This window comes from Laetiporus sulphureus (assembly GCF_001632365.1).
Source record: "Laetiporus sulphureus 93-53 unplaced genomic scaffold LAESUscaffold_10, whole genome shotgun sequence".
Classification (NCBI taxonomy): Eukaryota; Fungi; Basidiomycota; class Agaricomycetes; order Polyporales; family Laetiporaceae; genus Laetiporus; species Laetiporus sulphureus.
The window spans coordinates 458730-475572 of record NW_024468519.1 but is presented as its reverse complement, the minus strand read 5'-3'; the positions used below and the strand labels follow the sequence as shown (position 1 = coordinate 475572).

The following is a 16843-nucleotide window of genomic DNA, read 5'->3' as shown; positions in this document are numbered from 1 at the left end:
ATTCGCAAACGTTACACTGTGCACCAGATGGATTATGCCTACTGCTACAATAAAGCAGACTTCATCGCCGGTTGACTCGGCTGCGAGAGAGAGGGCTGTTCCAATGATCGATCCAGGCATACCGCGTATCACCGCGCCTCTCAAAATCTACTGGTCCGTCAGAAATACTCTTCGGTGCGATAACTTACACCCTTACCGTCGCCCTCAGGTTATCGGGGAGTCCGGGAGCAGATCCTCAGCCATGAATTCCGAGAAGACTTTCAAGCTATTGGCTCCTCTCAAGTGATTCCGAACGTTCAGCCTACGCAGGCTCAATCAGTAAGGGTGTCGGACGCACAAACCGCACGCATACACCGCAAGCATTGAGTTCACATATACTGCCAGAACGTCCAAGAGTCAGCTCCGATGACGAAATGGCACGGAACTCACCTTTGCTCTCCATAAAATGTGGTATGATCCAGACGAAGTCCACCCTGCCAATTATGCCCCAATACTAGGCGCGTAAAATCCCTCAGTTCAGCCTCTTACGTTGCGATATATGCACAATTAGCGGCTTACCGTGCCCCAAAGAACTACTTGCATGATGCTGGCGGCAGCATGAGCAGGTGCAAGATGAAACCATCATATATGTGCGAATACTCACATGGTGAGTAATCCTCGGTTCACTGTATACAGGATGATTCGTTGGAGAATTCCATCCATACTATCGATCAATGAGAATCTGCTCCCTGTTGCGTCCGCCTGATGAACGTACCGTCCGTGTCCAGTCTTGCTGGCATGCAATATCCATATCAACGACACTGAAATGTAAATGTCGGCAATAGCCGCTGTAATATCTTGCATCGATGCTGGGACCTAGGCTCCGGGAGTATATAAGAGGCGAATGCAGATGATTTTGACGACTTACAGCAATGACGCTGAACAACGCGGGCAGTTGGTCATGCAGCAATCTGTGTACGCCTGTAAGTAGCAATATCTAGTGAAGAGCTAGCCAGTCGATACGTACGCAACCACGGCCAATGCTGTGCAGTGGAGCATAGGTTAGCCACATGTCGTATCACAAATTAATGTGTATGTCACCAACCGGTACCAGATGCTGTCGTATTGTTTAGCATCAGATCTTGGTCAGGCAGATTGAACGCACCGAACGATATCAAGCAGAGAAGCGCCTAGAAATTGCATCACGCATATCAGAGGTAAGCAAATGAATCGACGTGGCGAGAGATACACACGGCGGTGAATGTGAATGGCGCTCGGCATCGGGTGTTCATCAAGACTTGAAATCCAGCGTGTCCAATGTCAGATAGACGGTTTTTAGCTGAGAAAGACCAGCTCACGGGTCCAGATATTGTAGACATAGAAGCTATGCAAGTTCATCACGTTCAATCGCCATTCCCGAAGAAGTGATCCTCACCTTTGAACGAGCAGGACCACCACTGCCTGTCAATCTCTTCATTATCGGAGAACTAAAACGAGATGAACACCGCTTACGGATGTTGCCCATTCTGCCTTTACGGAGTGGTCAGTCAACACAATTTGCCAAAAAGCCAACGCAGCCATACGCTCAGCAAGCTAGCCACGGTTTATGATCAGCCCAGACGTCACGATTAATACTTTACAGAATGAAACAGACTCACAGTGGAATAGTTGTCAAAGCAGTTTGATTCGAATGGTTCTCAACGAGATAAAACCATGAAAACTACATCGATACTGTCACCTTCGCTCTGAGACATAAATAATACCATAAACAGCTTACTTTGATGGTAATTGCCGTCACGGACGTATCTAATAGCCTGTAACGTACTGATTGATATGTAGCGACAGGAATCAGAGGACCGTGGACCAACCAGAGAAGGGCCACCTGCGCAAATGAACTCACTAATCGCGGAACATAGCTGGAGATTGTCTACGTACCACAATCTTCGTCATACGCTTGTCTTGAGGGTAAGCTCTGCTATAATAGAGAACTTGTGCACAAGCGAAACCGTACAATCTTCCCGACAATTAATATGCGGCCAAAGTCGCATTGAAATATAAAGAGAGCGCACAGGAGGGAAAAGGACATGCCAATGAAGACGCTTCCAATTGTTTGACATAGAGGGAGGTGCTGACCTGTCATCGGAAGATTTGCTGTGACATCAACTGCTCATGCTTTATACACGAGCAGGAGTTTCAATAAGTTTTGTCTGAGGCGCTCATCATGGATCCGATGAAGCTCGGTAGGCGGATGATCTTCAAAGCGCTGATCAGAAGCAACAATTCACAATCAAACGAATCACCGGTGACGCCACAAAAGGATTCAAGAATGATGCCAACAATGAATACCGCAGAGCTCTCCGGCATCACGAATTTCCGGCAATAGGGGCCAACGCCGAGCAATGTAAAACATCAACGTGGACTAGTTCGGCGGTGTTCTATATCAGATATCGTCAACATGATCTTGTACATTTCCCTGAGACCTAGAATATGGTGATGTCCGCGCAGTCTGTCTAGTCCTCCTCAGCTAACCTCTGCGCACGCTTAGCCAGCTATCGTCGGCAGGTTAGTCCCGACGTACACAGCAATAGTAAATGCAGTGTAACTTACAGCAGCAGCCAAATCCATCTGTCCGCTTGGAGCAGCCGGCTTTGCCAAGCCTCCTGGCTTAGGCTTAGGAGCGGCGGCGCCAGGCTTCGATGCGACAGGTACAGACGGCTTTGCTCCTACCTTTGGGGGACCCACATGTGTCGGCTTGCTAGCCAGAGGCGGAGGACCAGGCTTCGGCTTTGGTGCAGGAGGGGGAGGCTTCGGTACCGTAGAACTTGCAGGATGAGAACTGGCAGGACTGTGTTCGGCGGAAGCACCGTCCATGGAAGCAGTCACAGCGTGAGCTTTTTTCCATGGGGCGGCTGACCCGTTGGCAGGCATCATCCCAGGGAACACTGCGACAGGCTTTGCAGATGCGTCTGCAACTACTGACTTGAGGGTCACCTTCGCAGCAGCCGCAACCGGAACAGACGCTGCTGGCTGCATAGAAGGTGGCCGACGAGATGCTGGTGGCGGCGGCGGCGGCGGCGCGGGTGCAGCTTTAGGTTTCGTAGGAACTAATTCAAGATAGTTGCTAGGAGCCCAGCCTTCGACACCGTTCTTCTTTACCAGCCACCAGCCGTTGTCCTCCTTCTCAATGAGCTCAAAAAGATCATCCTTCTTGAGGCTCATCTCTCCTTCCTGGCCCTCAAAGGCGAACTTCGCTCGGTACATCTCGACGTCGGGCTCTGGCGGAGGCGGAGGAGGGGCAGCAACTGCTCGACTGGGAGGAGGTGGTGGAGCGTGAGGTACACTCGAGGATGACGTAGGTATGCTAGGCTTGACTGCAGACGCAGGCGTGGACTTGCCTGGCAAGGGCTGAGCAGCAGGCTTCGGTCGAGATGCTGCTGGTTTCTGGGGATCGTACTCGTGAGCTATCTTGACCATGCGACATAAGTGAAGCGGTACGGACATCTGAAGGCCCTCCCTTTCGAAGGAGTTTTCCTTGAGTGATAGGCCGAGCGACACCTTCCTTACGTTTCGGAGGAGGACGCGAGAGGCTACTTGGTGGTTCACCGGAAGGTACATGCACTGTGTGGCTCTTGTACATGTCGCCACGGGGAACGGTCTCGTCCTTGATAAACTTGACATGCGCCTTCTTCTCCCTCTTCTTGTTGTACTCGATCCTGCGCCTGTATCAGCCTACTATATTATGTTCGATATTATCACGCCCACTAACATAGGTGCGATCGTGACATTGATGCTGCCTTGTGTTAGCCGCAATAGATGGGTAATGAGTTCCGTCTTGAATATACAACTAATTAGAGGATCGCCTTCCTCAGTGGCTCCAAGGTTGAACGCCTGCACAAACCATCAGCGAAGTGAGTCATGTTCTGAACGACTGCGTTACCATCCAGTCATCTCTCAAATTTGACATAGCAATATTCTTGATCGTTACCAAAGGAATCTTCCGCTCTAACGTGTAGAAGAGCTGGCCTTCCCTCGCGTGTGCAACAATGATGTGAAGTGCTTTCTGAGTCTGAGCACGGGTTCAAAATGAGTGAAAGTGTCACATCGTGTGATATTGTCCATCCATACCACAACCAGGAAGCGAGGACTTGGCTTACTAGACCGTCCCGTTTTAGAGACCAGTATTTGCGCTCTTGAGCTGTAAGTGATTTGCTCGGCTGTACGAAGATCATATCCATACATGATATCAAGTAGCAGTGAACTGTATGCCGTACCTCCAACGCCGCAAGCAGCCGCAAGTTCCTCTCCAAGTGAGCTCTTGCCGTTGAGGTCAAGGTAATCACCCATGAAGCGGCGATAGCCGAGCAGACTGAATCGCCGCCGCTCCTTTCTGCCGGCTAGTATCTGGTGACCATAATCTCGGATCTTAGCATACTCGATTGACTCTTTGTTGTTCTTCCAGAAGCGCTGGATGCGTCTAGCACACTCGTGCTTGTAGCGCATATAGTTGCGCCATGCCCGTTGTATCCGACCTGCCATATTGTGCCAGTATCTATCACGCATCGTTTCCAGAGCGAAGAGCTGCAGAGGAGTGAGACGACGTGTGCCGTTGATTCACGAGCTACTTACCGTCTCAGGGTTCTTGATGAATGCCTTCGTCACACCCATCTGCCACTCTTCCCGCGCAATGCCAGTGTCAATAAGGATTCGCTCGCAACCCGACTTCGCGTCCCCTTGCCAGGTATATTCTCCGGCGTATGATGCCGCAGGCGAGAGCAAGTAGAATCGCTCTACCATCTTTTCGAACGTGTTCCTGTACGCAAACCCAGCCCGACGCACGCGAATGTTCTCCTGCAAACCAAGATACTTGACCTGGTGCAGGACCGCCTTGGAATCGTACTCAGTGGCACTTCGGTTCTGGTTCGGCTTGATCGTTCGAATGTATGAAGGCTGAGCGCGCATCAAGTTCTCTACGAGAGCATTTGCAGATTGCTGGGTGCTTTCCTTCAGCGAGACACCCTATACGGCCTTTTATACAGCACTTGCCTTGATCCTATCTCCAGCTGTAGGCGGTCTCTTCTTGCTGTTGGGATCTGGCCGGTCTGGGAAGACAGACTGTACAAACTGGTTGTTGCTGCTCGCAACGAGATCCAGCAGATCCTTCACCAGTACATCCTTGTTCTTGTCCGTCATGCCAGCAACGTTGTACATGACGTCGCCAGCATAATGCTTGACCAAGAACTGGGCGCCGCGCGACTCGAAGTGAGGATTCGACGACAATGATGCCATGCGCTGTATAAAGCTGTTGTCTGCCGCGCTAGGATCTGCATGTGCAGTCGCGCACGCGTCGTTGAGAGCAGCAAAGATACCCGGAGGACGCTTTTCCTCGATGAGGTCGCAGACGATCTTGTTATTGAAGTACTTGATGGGCGTCCACTTGATCTGCTCTCTGACATACTCCTCCTGCTCTGTCTTTAGTGTAAGCTCGATGAAGATTTGTTGGAGCTTCTCGTTAACATAGTTGATACATAGCTGCTCGAATGAGTTGTCCTGCATTGGCACAATTGTTAGTAATGACGGTTTGTAGTAGCAACCATTGTACAAACTTCGAAGATCTCGAAACCGAAGATATCCTGTGTTCTCCTACTCAGCCCCATGTCAAACGCGACGAGGGAACAACCATACCAGGATACCAATGAGCTGAGCAGTGGCTGACCGCGGCGTCATTGACTGATTGACCTTGGAGACAATCCACTCGAAGAGGTTATTATAGATGGCCTTCGAGAGTGCATCCCGTCCAGCAGTCGCTTGTGCGGGATTGAGCGGGACATTGTATACAGAACCTCTCCGTCCGCCTCGTTGCGTTTCCATCACCCTCGTTATCATGACCTTTTGCACCAAGGCTGAATCAACTTCCAGCAGATACGCGACGAAATCCGTGACAGCAGTATCAGAGACTTTCGCATTACCATCGTCCATCTCCTCGTACTGAACGTTGCCCAGCCAGAGGACGGCCGCAAGCATACGGAAGATCTCGCCCTGCTCGTAATCGTTCAGACCAATGATTTGCATGGCACGCTGCGTGCACGTCAGCGTTGAGCTCTATGACAGGGCGGAACACTAACGATCGTTTCAGTAAAGTCGTGCACATCATCGATGCCTTGTACGTCCAAGCAATTACTGAGATTCGTGTAAGCATATGCCTCCGGACCCTGTAACCCATACGCCTCTGTGTAGAAGTCAGAAATGACCTCAATCAATCGATGCATCACAGCTGACCTCGTTGTGCGTCGGAAGCGCCCTTGGTGAACTGATAGAAAATGTGAAAGTTACGTTCGTTCTCCACTTGGCCGACAACACGCCCCTTCTCTAGCAGGTAGTTTGTGATCTGAGCGCCAACGGGCTCTCCGTGGTCGTTGAACATGATCTCGAGGTATTTACCCTAGACAGAATTCAGACACAATCCAGCACAAAGGCAACATACCCACATGTCGACTGGAGTTGTTGTTTCGCAGCGTCTTCGCGCAACCGAAACTCTCCAGTAGCGGATTGGTGGCCAGCACCATATCTTTAATTTCCTGGATGCTGCTGTCTCTACCGCCAGATACAGCGGCAATGTATTGCATGATACGCTTGGCCGCCTCCGTCTTTCCAGCACCAGACTCGCCTGAGATGATGACGCACTGGTTCTCATGGTAGGCGTTCATGTTGTAGTATGCAGATTCAGCAATGCTGAAGACATGCGGTGGAACCTCGAGCCTGTTCTTGCCCTTGTATCTCTGCAGCACCTCATCTGTGTAAATTCCGAGATCTGCGAATGGCAAGTCAGACGAGTACTGTCATTCATCGCACAAAGCACACCTTTGAACGGGTTGACGGATATGAGCACAGATCCAATATAGGTGTATATCTCTCCAGCAAGCCATCTCTTCTCCAAGTTCTCATTGATTGCTTCGTTCGTAATCGTGGTTAACAAGGTCATATCAGACACGCCGACTTGCTTCTTCTTAAAGCCCTCCTTCCAATCCGCCTAACACCACCAGATCTCAATCCTTCATTGACAGCTCAGTCGCAGCAAGTAACTCGCCTTCGCAACTTTGCTAGACCCGCCTGCCTTCTTTGGCGTGGCAGCAACCTTCTTCCCCGCTTTCTTGGAAATCGCCTGTTCGACAGCCGGATGAAGGTACAGCAACACATAACATTCCAATTCACTAACCATGTTGCAAGAAGACCGGTATTACTGCAAGGGTTCAGATACAAGTGCAGATGTGCAATGCAGCTAGAGAACGGACACTGGGCGTTCAGCAAGTCCCACCCTGGCTGCTAGTGTGCGGTATCCACGCGGGTTGTTGGTGACAAACAACCGTCCAAACGGTATAGAATAGATCACCGGATAGCTGGGAGACGCAGAAGGAGAAAGCAGGGTGATAGTAGGCAACAGAGGTGACGATGAGCTACGCACGATCGGACACGCGCGGTCGCCACCGGACTGAGAGCGGACAGCCTGCTACAACACCTGACTCAACCTTCGATTTTCAGCTCTCATTCTTGGTGCACTTTCATCCACACAATGCTCTCGCCAGTGAAGAAGGCCGGCAAATCAAGAAGATGGCTGAGCCTACGAAGACTTTCTTCTGCCTGCCCGTCTTTACATCTCGTTTCAGGATGCAGATTCTGTCGCTTATTCGATGAGCAATGTCGTTATTCGCGATCTCAGCCAGTTCTTCACCTGCAGAGGAATGTATAGGATGCAAGAGGAGGGAGAAATTGTTTTCAGGAAGCATAGTCACCGACGTGTATGTACTCATATCGCCTCGCTATTAGGGCATATCTACCGGTGTATACTGCCCAGCCATTCCAATCAACTATTTCTCAATCTAAAAACCCTACAGCGCGCCAATGCTTCACCCACTTGCCGACGAGTTCCTCTGAGAGGAGAGGAGCATTAGCTATACTCGGTGCGACTTTGCTCGTCTTGTCCACGCTGAACTTTATAGGCTCCCGTTTGCTCGCACTACCGAAGCGGTTGCGGTAATATGGCTGCGTATATCATGGTCAGTATGAGTCGTCCTCTGGGAAGTGTGGACATAATCTCTTACCAAAAGCTTGATGGCTGGGTTACGCTCGCCGTCTGCATCTGACTGCTCCAGTCGGTCGAGCCACTCAGTGCCATTCACTGCTTCAAACTCTACGCCGGCTTGCTTCAAACCTGTCAAGACCGTATCCCAGCTGGCTGTCGTGTTAGGATTGACGATATGGTATACAGCCGCCTTGGGCCGTTCAACCTGCGTCACGATTTCCGCGATTGCACGACCTGCAGTGTCCACAGGCAGCCATTGCGGCTTCTGTATGCCAAACTGTTAGTGGCGAAGAATAGCGTACAATGCTGATGCTACGTACATCGTCTAGCCGAGGCAACACTCCTGTTGCCTTCGCCGATTTGAACATGAGCGGCCATGCTTCGGTCTCATTCCAGACACCACTGTCCCGAGAAGTTAACGTACCGAGTTATACTACAGTATCAACGCACTCACTTCTCAGTATCGCCGACCAGTTGACCAATTCTGAGTACGCCTATGCTGATCGATGTATCCTGCGCCGCGCGCTCGCATAGCTTCTCTACAACCCATTTGCTCCTCCCGTATCCGGTACCGAGCGCTGTGACAGGCGATGACGGAAAATCTTCGTTGCAAACGGGGTCTGTGGACCCCGACCGAGCAGCGATGGACGAGCTGAAAAGGAAAGATGGTCTCCGGGGCCTCGTCGACCGTAGACACAGATTGATCAAGTTGAGCGCGCCTCCGATGTGCTCATCATACGAGTCGACGCTCATATTGAAGTTCACCGGCCAGGCATTCTAAATGAGCGTATTGCAATGAATTCCCGTTTCTCATTTACATCAAGGTCACTCACGTGTATCACAGTCGTAACCTCGGATAGCAGGTTCAAATATACGTCAGACGAAAGCCCAAGTCTGTCCTCATTCACATTCGCGGCAAATGATTCGACTTTCGTCCATTCCTCCGGCGACAGAGTCAACCGACGAATAGCGAGAGATTCCTGCAGGCGAGCGAGAGAATCGGCATGTGACTTTGCTCGAGAGAAGCAGATGACACGCGATATCGATGGCAGTGAGACGAGCTGCTGGAGTATATGCGCGCCGAGGGAACCTGTTGCTCCTGTCAACACCTAAACAGTATCACTTTAGCTCATCATCCAGAGACATATAGATTTGTGCATGTACGATGGTCTGCTGGCTGGATACTGTCTCTTGGCCACTCTGAGATGCTTTCTGCGATAGCTCAAATCTCGCGCTCCATCTCTCGATCATAGCGAGCATTGTTGAATGTTGATCCTCATCGGACTTGGCTGTATCTCCGTCAAACCGTACGGCGATTATGTGCTGAGCAAGCCTGAAGCGAAGGACGTGAGTCCGAGAGTGAAATGGTAAACGATCGCAACTTACTTCTCAACTGATGGGTTCTCGTATACCACTATGTGAGGTCAGGATATGCCCTCTTAGTGCTATCACGATGATCTCACCGTTCTGTCCAAGCGTCCGACCATTTAGCTCCAACTCTTTCTGGCAAATGTTACGGATCCGTGTGGCTTGGAGGGAGTCAACGCCGAACGCGAAGAGATCAGTTGTCTTCGTTAGATTGGCCGCCCTCAACGCTCCGAGCGTTTGAGCGATAGCATTTAAGATGAAGTCCTCCAGCTCAGAGTCGCTGAGATCAAGCTTGGTCGCACGGGAGTCGTTCTCAAAGCGGTCATATACTGAGTCTGCATTGCAGGTCCAACTTTGGTTTAGAAGCATGCTGCAGATGATTTGGCGGCACACCTATAATGTCTTTAAACTTCGCGTAGCACGCTGGCCGGAGAATAGACATTTTCGTGGCTTGGGGAATCTGAATTGCCAAGTTCATCGACGCTTCTCACAAAATTTGTTGTCCACAACTTACTGTCGTTCCGTAGCTGTGCAAAGCGTAATGTCCCGTCCCGCTTTAGATATAGCACAAGTAAACAAATACTTGATCGACGTACTCCAAGATATATACCATCTCTGGTAGGATCCTTGAATGTGTCGGAGCCTGCGCATTTGCGTCCTCGATGACGGACCAAACCTTCTCCATGAATGCCTCGTGATCCTTCGCCAAGTCTTTACCGAGCTCTGAGGGAAGTATCAGACACCCAACCTGCGGCCTGCCTTCCCCAAAGACGATCGCCTCCCCCACATAACGACTGTTGCCACGGATGGCGAGCTCGATTGGTACTTTGGGTTGGCATTCCATCAATGTTTATCTGACATTAGCGTTCAAAATACTTACCTGGATTCGTCTTTTCGCCCAGCACCTGTACCAGCGTGTCGTCCAGCCGCCCAATGTACTTGTACCAGTTAGAGTGCACAGGATGCCGCAAGAAGAGATCCTTCGTTGCGTACGACCCGTCAGGGCGGTTCGATTGGATCTTCGCAGGCCAGCCATCTTTGACAACGGACTCGAACGTGTTTGAACCGCGGTCCTCCATCACCAAGTAATCCGCCAGAGGCCCCTGAAGCCTCAACCAGTTCCATGCTTTGTCATTCTTGAAATCGCGTGTCGATCTGATTAGAGAGCCTGTCTGGATGCTCTTGAGATGTAACCCAACGTACGGAACACGACGCCTTACCTCAGTCGTGCCATATATAGCGTTGAGATTGGCTCCAGCTGCGGTCAGTCGATCGCCCAAGTCGTCCTAACAGCATGGAATTACGCTTGGATTTCACAGATAATTACATAGGGAGCTTACGGGCACGGGAGCGCCGGAAAAGGTGATGCTTTCGAAGGCCGCAAGAGCATTCACTCCTTCTTCTGTCTCTCCAAGAAGCTGCAAAGAGTTGAGCATCAATCGCGCTCACAGCATAGTGTTCTATACCTTAATGACGTAGGGAACAGCAAAGAAAAGCGGACATGGAACTGGGATTGCCTTTATGACCTTGCATATATTCGTGGATGTCAATGGCAAATAAGGCGGCATGAGAACGAATGGAACACCGGAATAATAGCAACGGAATCTGAGGTAACAAAGGTGAATTTGGAAACGATGGTCTGGAAGGAGTGCATACGCACACGCTGTAATGACCAAAGCCGTGGAAGACGGGAAGAGCACTGAACCCGGTCTTCCCCACGAAGCCAGCGACATTTGCTATCATCGCTAGATGCGTGACATAGACGGGCTTGGGAAAACCAGTCTAAGTAAGGACGCATGCTCTACCGTCAGCTGTCAACCGTAACAACTAGTACAACGCACAACAACGCACTGATCCAGATGAATGCAGAATTACTGCAACTCGATCCGTCTCGTCTCTTGGTTGCAGCACCGCGGGAAACGGCTTGATGCTGGCCTTCACCACGCCATCTGGTCCCCACAGAGGGAATCGTTTATCCGGTACGATTTTCACGTTATAACCCTTCTCAACCAATACCTTCTGCGCCTCACGTGCTTCATTTACAAACTTCGACCCGTATATGAGGTGCGTTGATTGTGTAATCTTGCATAGGTGAGCGACTGCTGGAACCGAATTATTGACGGAGAGCAGCAGCGGGCTGAGCCCCAGCTTCGCAAGGGCAATCTCCAGGAGCGTTTCATCAATCGCGGTAGACGTCAGAACTGCAATCGTTCGCGGTGGAGGCAATCCATTCTCTCCGAGAGGTGGTAGCAGCCCGACAGTAGCGTAGTGAGCGCACAGTCGATCCACTGCACGTTGGACCTGCAAGTAGCTGCAATTTGCGCATCAGTTGTAGCCTCACGTGCAAAGGTATGGAAGTCTCCGCTCACGTCAATGGTCTCAGAAGGGGTCCTGGCTCGTCTATTCCAGTGTAGATGGCGACATCATTAGGCTGATCACCTTAAACGCTTATTAGCGTGGTGAGCTACATGGACCTGGATGACACGTACGAGCTCGGATAGCTACGAGTTCGGTGAGGGACGTCGTGACAAACGTAAAAGCAGGCATGATGTTGAGATCCCTAGTAGCGCAGAGTCGATACAGGTAATATAAGTGTAGATGATGCTTACAATGCATAGATCCTAGATAGGACGGGGACTCGGCTCGGACAATTGTATTGCGTTCTCGGTCACGAGAAGGTCACTCGATCGATCATGGGACCCAACGGAACTTCACTCCGCCTCACGTTCTCATCCCAGTTGTCTATAGTGTCATGATGTCGCTCTCCTTTGCCCGCCGATTCGCCTGCGCTGGAGGCAACTGACAACCTGGCGTGAAGATAGGCTCAACGGACGAATGAGCACCCGATGATAGGGGTATTGCGACATGCGCTGTGAAGGAGGAACGTACGGGTCATTCGGGCCGGCAGCGATTCCGTACGATGTACGATCAGAAATTCCAGAGTCAAAGCATCCGCTGTGAGCGTACAACAGCGGCGAAATTGTGCTATAGGATACTGCATGAGATTCGTTAGTCCTGCGAGCGGAACCGTAAAGAGGTGGACGATCAATGCATTGCAGGACAGATGAACACGAGCAGGACACAAAGCCAGAGATTATGCTATATGCAATATGCGACGTTTATTGAACATGAACTATTTTGAAATACACGATTCGGTGTAAGCACACTACACTCGTAAGAGGACTTCCTCACTTACCTGGTCATATGGTGATCTCTATTCCGTTCTCCAATAACCACTTAATAACTCCTGCTGTAGGCTGCAGTACAGGCGAGTTGCTATTTGCAGGGGACTTCTTGATGACACCGACCAGTGCCTGGACTACTCCCGCTTTATCAGCCTCTATAGCTATTTCTTTCCGCGCAGCGGCGCCTTGCACGGCGTCAAAAAGGTTCCGTATGCAGATCACGCCTCGGTGCACAAGCCCGGGATCGGGTTCTAAGGGGGATGTCTCGATATCATCTTCGTCACCCTGGTCCGCTACGGTGACAATGGAGGGATCAATGAGCTGGCCTAAGATTGGGAGCACTCGGTGTCGTTCGTGCTGCAATTCAATAAGGATCTGGCATGCATCAGGAGAGGAGGTTAGAATAGCGATGGCGCCGGACGCCGCGAGCCGTGTCTGCAGGTCATCAACGTCGCACAATGCAACAAGCACCTGCAACTTCGACTTTGAAGCCGACGACTTCTCGCCACCGTACTTATTGTAAACTTCCTCGCAGCCGCCTATCAGGTTGCATATGAGTTCCGTAGCTGCTCGACGAACCAGAGTATGTTCCTCTAACATGAGCAGCTCCACTTTGTTCAAAACGCCCTCCATACGGGCAATCCGGGTGGCAACTTCTCCGCTTTGTGAAGCCAAGTTTGTCAAGGCCATGAGAGCCTCGAAACGCTGGAGTAGGGTAGAGTTGGGATGTATGAGCATGATTGAGAACGGACGAATGGCATCATAAAGAGCTCCCTCGTTTGGACCGAAAACTTGAACAGGAGAAGAAGTGATTGCCAGCTTTGCGAGAGCTTGTATTGGCTCAATGTCTGACACGTCCAGCTGCGACATCTGCGACGTTGTCGACTTCGAGGATGGGACTGACAGGACTTCTTGGATTATAAGCACCAATGCTTTCGCCCCGCCTGCCTGCAATACCTTGCCGCGGTTATCGTGGTCCTCAACCAGACTAAGGAGGCTCTTTCCCACTGCAAGCCTGACAGCACGGCTCTCTGTAGCACGTACAGCTGCAGTGAGAGTATCAAGAACGCCCGCTTGTACGAGCTTGCGTCCTCGCATTCGTACATGGTCATCATCGTCCAGAGGATCGACTTCCTCAGAAGGTTTGGAGGAAGAGCCTGGGGTGTTCGCCATCCGTCGCAATCTTGCCATCTGGTTCTCCTCTTCCGTGAGACGCGGTCTGTAGCAGCAGAGGTTTGAGATAATTATAATCACGCCGTACAGAGGAGATCTCGTGGTGTCCTCAGCAGGAGAACCATGCATGACGAGGCCTTTCCGACGAGGCACTACCGAGAAAAGCCGTTTCAGGAAGGAGGGATCGTCTGCTAACTGTTCCTTGACGGCGGTGTCGGGGCTCATATATGCGAGACCTTCTACGGCATCTGCAAGAGAGGAAGTTTCCGTACCCTCAACCACAAGTCCCCTCATCAACTTCACAAGCTCCTCCTCGTCCGCTGCGGGTGTCTCGCTTCGGTCGCCTGCAATCTCTGTAGCATCGGCACCAGCTCCCCGCGAAAGTTTGACAAGGGCAACGGCCGCAGCTGCACGAAGGACGCCGTCGGCAGTCTGACGCGATTTCGCAGACAGCCACTGTAGATGCTGCGATGAGATGATGACTCGGCACGACTTGTGGCCACTGGCTTGCGCGAGCAATTGAGCAACAGCGCGAGAGATCTGGGGCGATTTGGAGAATAGGTCCAATGCATCCATGACAGAATCAAGCACCCCATCCTCCTGAAATACGGCTGCTGCTACTTGCCAGTCAACCTCGAAGAGAGCAGCAAGGAATGATAGGCCTGCAAGGACTTCCGTCTCCACGGTGTCCGAGAGTTGCGACACTATTGGAGGGCCGAATATCCTCTGCATGGCATCCGTTGCAGCATCTTGCTGCTTCGTGGAGGACGCCTTCGACGGAAGTCGAAACGTTTGACAGATAGCAGAAAGTGTAACATAGGCTTTCGACCGCAGAGATAGTGCGCTAGATGGTAAGAAAGAGCTGACCAGACAAGATAGCTCGTCTGGGAGGAGTGTCGTTGGTGCGTCAGTTTGTGAACTCTTCAACATGGCGTCCAACCGTTCTCCGAGGGACTCCGACATCGTCACAGAGGATAACGATGTGCATTCAGACAGCTGCGATGTTGATAGGCACGAGTCTAGCGACGATGCAAGCAACTCCGAGGTATGCTGAGCGCCGAGCCCTGAGCGTCACACGTCGATCGAGCGTGCAAATTCATATCAATTTCGATCTTGTCCGAGTCCGTTGTTCATGATGCACCTCGGCGAAGGGTCTTCTCGCACAACTGCCGTTGACACCACAAGGGAAGACACCATTCAAGCCGGCTGCACATTGTTGCTTAGATTGCCGAGCGGAGATGTGAAAACGTGGAAATTAGAGAAAGACTCGTGCGCCATACTTCAGATCACGGATGAAACCATCCACTGACTTTACCACAGCACCGCGAACTTAGGAAAGTTTGGGTCTTTCTATGCTAACGAGTTGATTGGGCAACCGTTTGGATTGACATACGATATAATCGACAAGAGACTCAAAGCCGTACCTCCTAGCACTTTGCAGGAAGTAGGTAGGAATCCTCTATCTGTTTATGGTTCATCGACAAAGGGATTGTACAGAGGATACGGATGCGACAAATGAGCTTATAAATGACGGCCAGTTTGTCCAACCTCTAACCTCCGAAGAGATCGAGGCCCTGAAAAAGGCTGGTCTGCATGCCTCAGTAGGTGACTCCCTGATTGCCTTTATCTCTCTCTGTCTGACAGCAGACATAATAGGAAATTATCAAGAAGCAGATTGAGCAGCATGCAAATTACGAACTTAAGACAGAATACAGTAAGGAGAAATATAAAAAGCGGAAGGAAGCAAAGTGAGCATGCAATTTGCGATTGTTCATTTGTCCGTGAGCTCATTGGGCGTTCTTCATCTAGATATTCAAAATCATTTACCGTTTTGGATCCTACGATATTCAACGTCTGCGAATATTGGTTCAATAAGGACCAGAATAGGCTGCGCGATGTCCGTTCAGATGCACTGTCCCAGATGCTCAATATGGCGAATATACGTCCGGGAGGGAGGTACTTGGCCGTGGATGATGCATCCGGTGTGATAGTTGCGGGAGTCCTAGAACGCATGGGCGGTGAGTGTTGCGAACACCCAGCATGGAAATTCCTAAGCGATTTCACCTTCATCCATTGTAGGAATTGGCCGACTCATCACGATATGTGACGTCGACTCACCACCTGCCTACCCTGTGATGGTGCACATGAACTTCAAGAAAGAGGTTGTTCAGGTCATGTCCTCGTTGAATTGGGCGACAGCTGACGAAGACTATACTCCAAGTCAGTATCTGCGTTGAATCCGAGCCTACGTCAGCGCTTACACAGTGCAGTCCTGGCACCTTCTGAGCCGCCTACAGGAAAGTTCAAGTCCGATGCACAGAAATCGAGACTGAACAAACGCAAGGTCGTCTCTGACTCTCTTATGCAGGCCAGAGAAGATCTTTTTGCCGGAGAGTTCGAAGCGTGCGCTCTCTATCTGTTTGATCGCAAGCCGCTCATTCTGATATCATCTGTATTGTTTACAGGCTAGTAGTTGCAAGCGAATACGACCCGTTTTCAATGCTTGAGAGGCTCTCTCCATATCTAGCAGGTTCAGCGTCCATTGTTGTGCATAGCCCACACATACAAGTTCGGTACAATCTATCGAATCGTCGCAGCACCCTCTGACCACATCGCAGATCGTCGCGGACCTACAGAGCAAGTTGCGTGATCGCCCTCAGTATCTAGGGCCTACAGTTACCGAACCCTGGATGCGGCGTTACCAGGTAAAGCTGAAGGACGTTATTATTCGACCAACGCTAACTATGCCCCTCGCAGGTGCTGCCTGGCCGCACCCATCCCTTGATGAACATGTCCGGATCTGGGGGTTTTATACTGCACACAACAAAAATGCGAGTGATCCCATATTTGTGTTGATGTAACTTGCTTATCATACGCAACAGCTATGATGACCCTGCTGCATCGTCCATCGTGGCACATAGACATAAACCGAAGAGGGCCAAGTTAGACGGCGATACTACCGAAACTGCATCGTCCACTGCTAATACAACGGCAGCATCAACCCCAGCTCCGGTTGTCGAGGATCAAGGAGAGAACAGGACAGACAGATGACGGTCGGACA

General features: G+C 50.9%; 5 protein-coding genes across 5 annotated transcripts; 1 reads left to right on the top strand and 4 right to left on the bottom strand.

Moving 5' to 3' along the window:
• Positions 1 to 62: 62 nt before the first annotated feature.
• LAESUDRAFT_49980 (uncharacterized protein) lies at positions 63 to 2304 on the bottom strand. The gene is made up of 21 exons (XM_040902702.1): positions 2049 to 2304; positions 1915 to 1993; positions 1848 to 1861; positions 1757 to 1793; positions 1638 to 1699; positions 1563 to 1572; positions 1492 to 1509; positions 1415 to 1440; positions 1338 to 1363; positions 1233 to 1276; positions 1145 to 1169; positions 1085 to 1096; positions 1007 to 1022; positions 908 to 950; positions 755 to 855; positions 644 to 703; positions 559 to 586; positions 430 to 493; positions 353 to 377; positions 197 to 301; positions 63 to 147 (listed from the first exon to the last, which is right to left on the bottom strand). The coding sequence occupies exons 1-20, from the start codon at positions 2117 to 2119 to the stop codon at positions 205 to 207; spliced, it is 858 nt and encodes a 285-aa protein (XP_040766440.1). The 5' UTR covers positions 2120 to 2304; the 3' UTR covers positions 63 to 147; positions 197 to 204.
• Positions 2305 to 7310, bottom strand: LAESUDRAFT_49979 (uncharacterized protein). Its single transcript, XM_040902700.1, has 17 exons — positions 7193 to 7310; positions 7064 to 7138; positions 6838 to 7006; positions 6465 to 6787; positions 6256 to 6418; positions 6102 to 6205; positions 5662 to 6054; positions 5583 to 5609; positions 5023 to 5526; positions 4606 to 4968; positions 4251 to 4557; positions 4105 to 4193; positions 3917 to 4045; positions 3746 to 3867; positions 3479 to 3692; positions 2587 to 3420; positions 2305 to 2528 (listed from the first exon to the last, which is right to left on the bottom strand). Exons 1-17 carry the CDS (start codon positions 7193 to 7195, stop codon positions 2490 to 2492), a joined length of 3858 nt encoding a protein of 1285 aa, XP_040766439.1. The 5' UTR covers positions 7196 to 7310; the 3' UTR covers positions 2305 to 2489.
• Positions 7311 to 7848: 538 nt separating this feature from the next.
• LAESUDRAFT_757414 (L-aminoadipate-semialdehyde dehydrogenase) lies at positions 7849 to 11971 on the bottom strand (the record flags this gene model as incomplete). The annotated part of the gene is made up of 19 exons (XM_040912294.1): positions 7849 to 8016; positions 8076 to 8321; positions 8377 to 8458; positions 8511 to 8833; positions 8890 to 9165; positions 9221 to 9389; positions 9443 to 9470; positions 9520 to 9759; positions 9818 to 9884; positions 9939 to 9951; positions 10021 to 10249; positions 10305 to 10596; positions 10645 to 10710; positions 10765 to 10842; positions 10891 to 11029; positions 11085 to 11206; positions 11276 to 11735; positions 11794 to 11863; positions 11914 to 11971. The coding sequence occupies 19 exons, from the start codon at positions 11969 to 11971 to the stop codon at positions 7849 to 7851; spliced, it is 3126 nt and encodes a 1041-aa protein (XP_040766438.1).
• Positions 11972 to 12290: 319 nt separating this feature from the next.
• On the bottom strand, positions 12291 to 15051 carry LAESUDRAFT_50810 (ARM repeat-containing protein). The gene is made up of 2 exons (XM_040902728.1): positions 12621 to 15051; positions 12291 to 12557 (listed from the first exon to the last, which is right to left on the bottom strand). The coding sequence occupies exon 1, from the start codon at positions 14743 to 14745 to the stop codon at positions 12625 to 12627; it is 2121 nt and encodes a 706-aa protein (XP_040766437.1). The 5' UTR covers positions 14746 to 15051; the 3' UTR covers positions 12291 to 12557; positions 12621 to 12624.
• LAESUDRAFT_735847 (Gcd10p-domain-containing protein) lies at positions 14784 to 16833 on the top strand (the record flags this gene model as incomplete). Its single annotated transcript, XM_040910633.1, has 12 exons — positions 14784 to 14799; positions 14934 to 15051; positions 15103 to 15230; positions 15280 to 15383; positions 15439 to 15530; positions 15592 to 15800; positions 15862 to 16002; positions 16053 to 16185; positions 16248 to 16350; positions 16401 to 16487; positions 16540 to 16631; positions 16665 to 16833. 12 exons carry the CDS (start codon positions 14784 to 14786, stop codon positions 16831 to 16833), a joined length of 1392 nt encoding a protein of 463 aa, XP_040766436.1.
• Between the last annotated feature and the right edge of the window lie 10 nt (positions 16834 to 16843).

What these genes read in the sequence shown, in the direction of transcription:
- LAESUDRAFT_49980 (XM_040902702.1), bottom strand. Translation starts at nt 2,119, where the DNA reads ATGACAGGTCAGCACCTCCCTCTATGTCAAACAATTGGAAGCGTCTTC. An exon ending in GGCATGTCCTTTTCCCTCCT is followed by an intron (nt 1,994 to 2,048) that starts GTGCGCTCTCTT and finishes ATTGTCGGGAAG; the next exon opens with ATTGTACGGTTTCGCTTGTG. An exon ending in TGTCTACAATATCTGGACCC is followed by an intron (nt 1,277 to 1,337) that starts GTGAGCTGGTCT and finishes CTGGATTTCAAG; the next exon opens with TCTTGATGAACACCCGATGC.
- LAESUDRAFT_50810 (XM_040902728.1), bottom strand. Translation starts at nt 14,745, where the DNA reads ATGTCGGAGTCCCTCGGAGAACGGTTGGACGCCATGTTGAAGAGTTCA.
- LAESUDRAFT_49979 (XM_040902700.1), bottom strand. An exon ending in CGCTTCCGACGCACAACGAG is followed by an intron (nt 6,206 to 6,255) that starts GTCAGCTGTGAT and finishes ACTTCTACACAG; the next exon opens with AGGCGTATGGGTTACAGGGT. An exon ending in AGATGGATTTGGCTGCTGCT is followed by an intron (nt 2,529 to 2,586) that starts GTAAGTTACACT and finishes TGCCGACGATAG; the next exon opens with CTGGCTAAGCGTGCGCAGAG.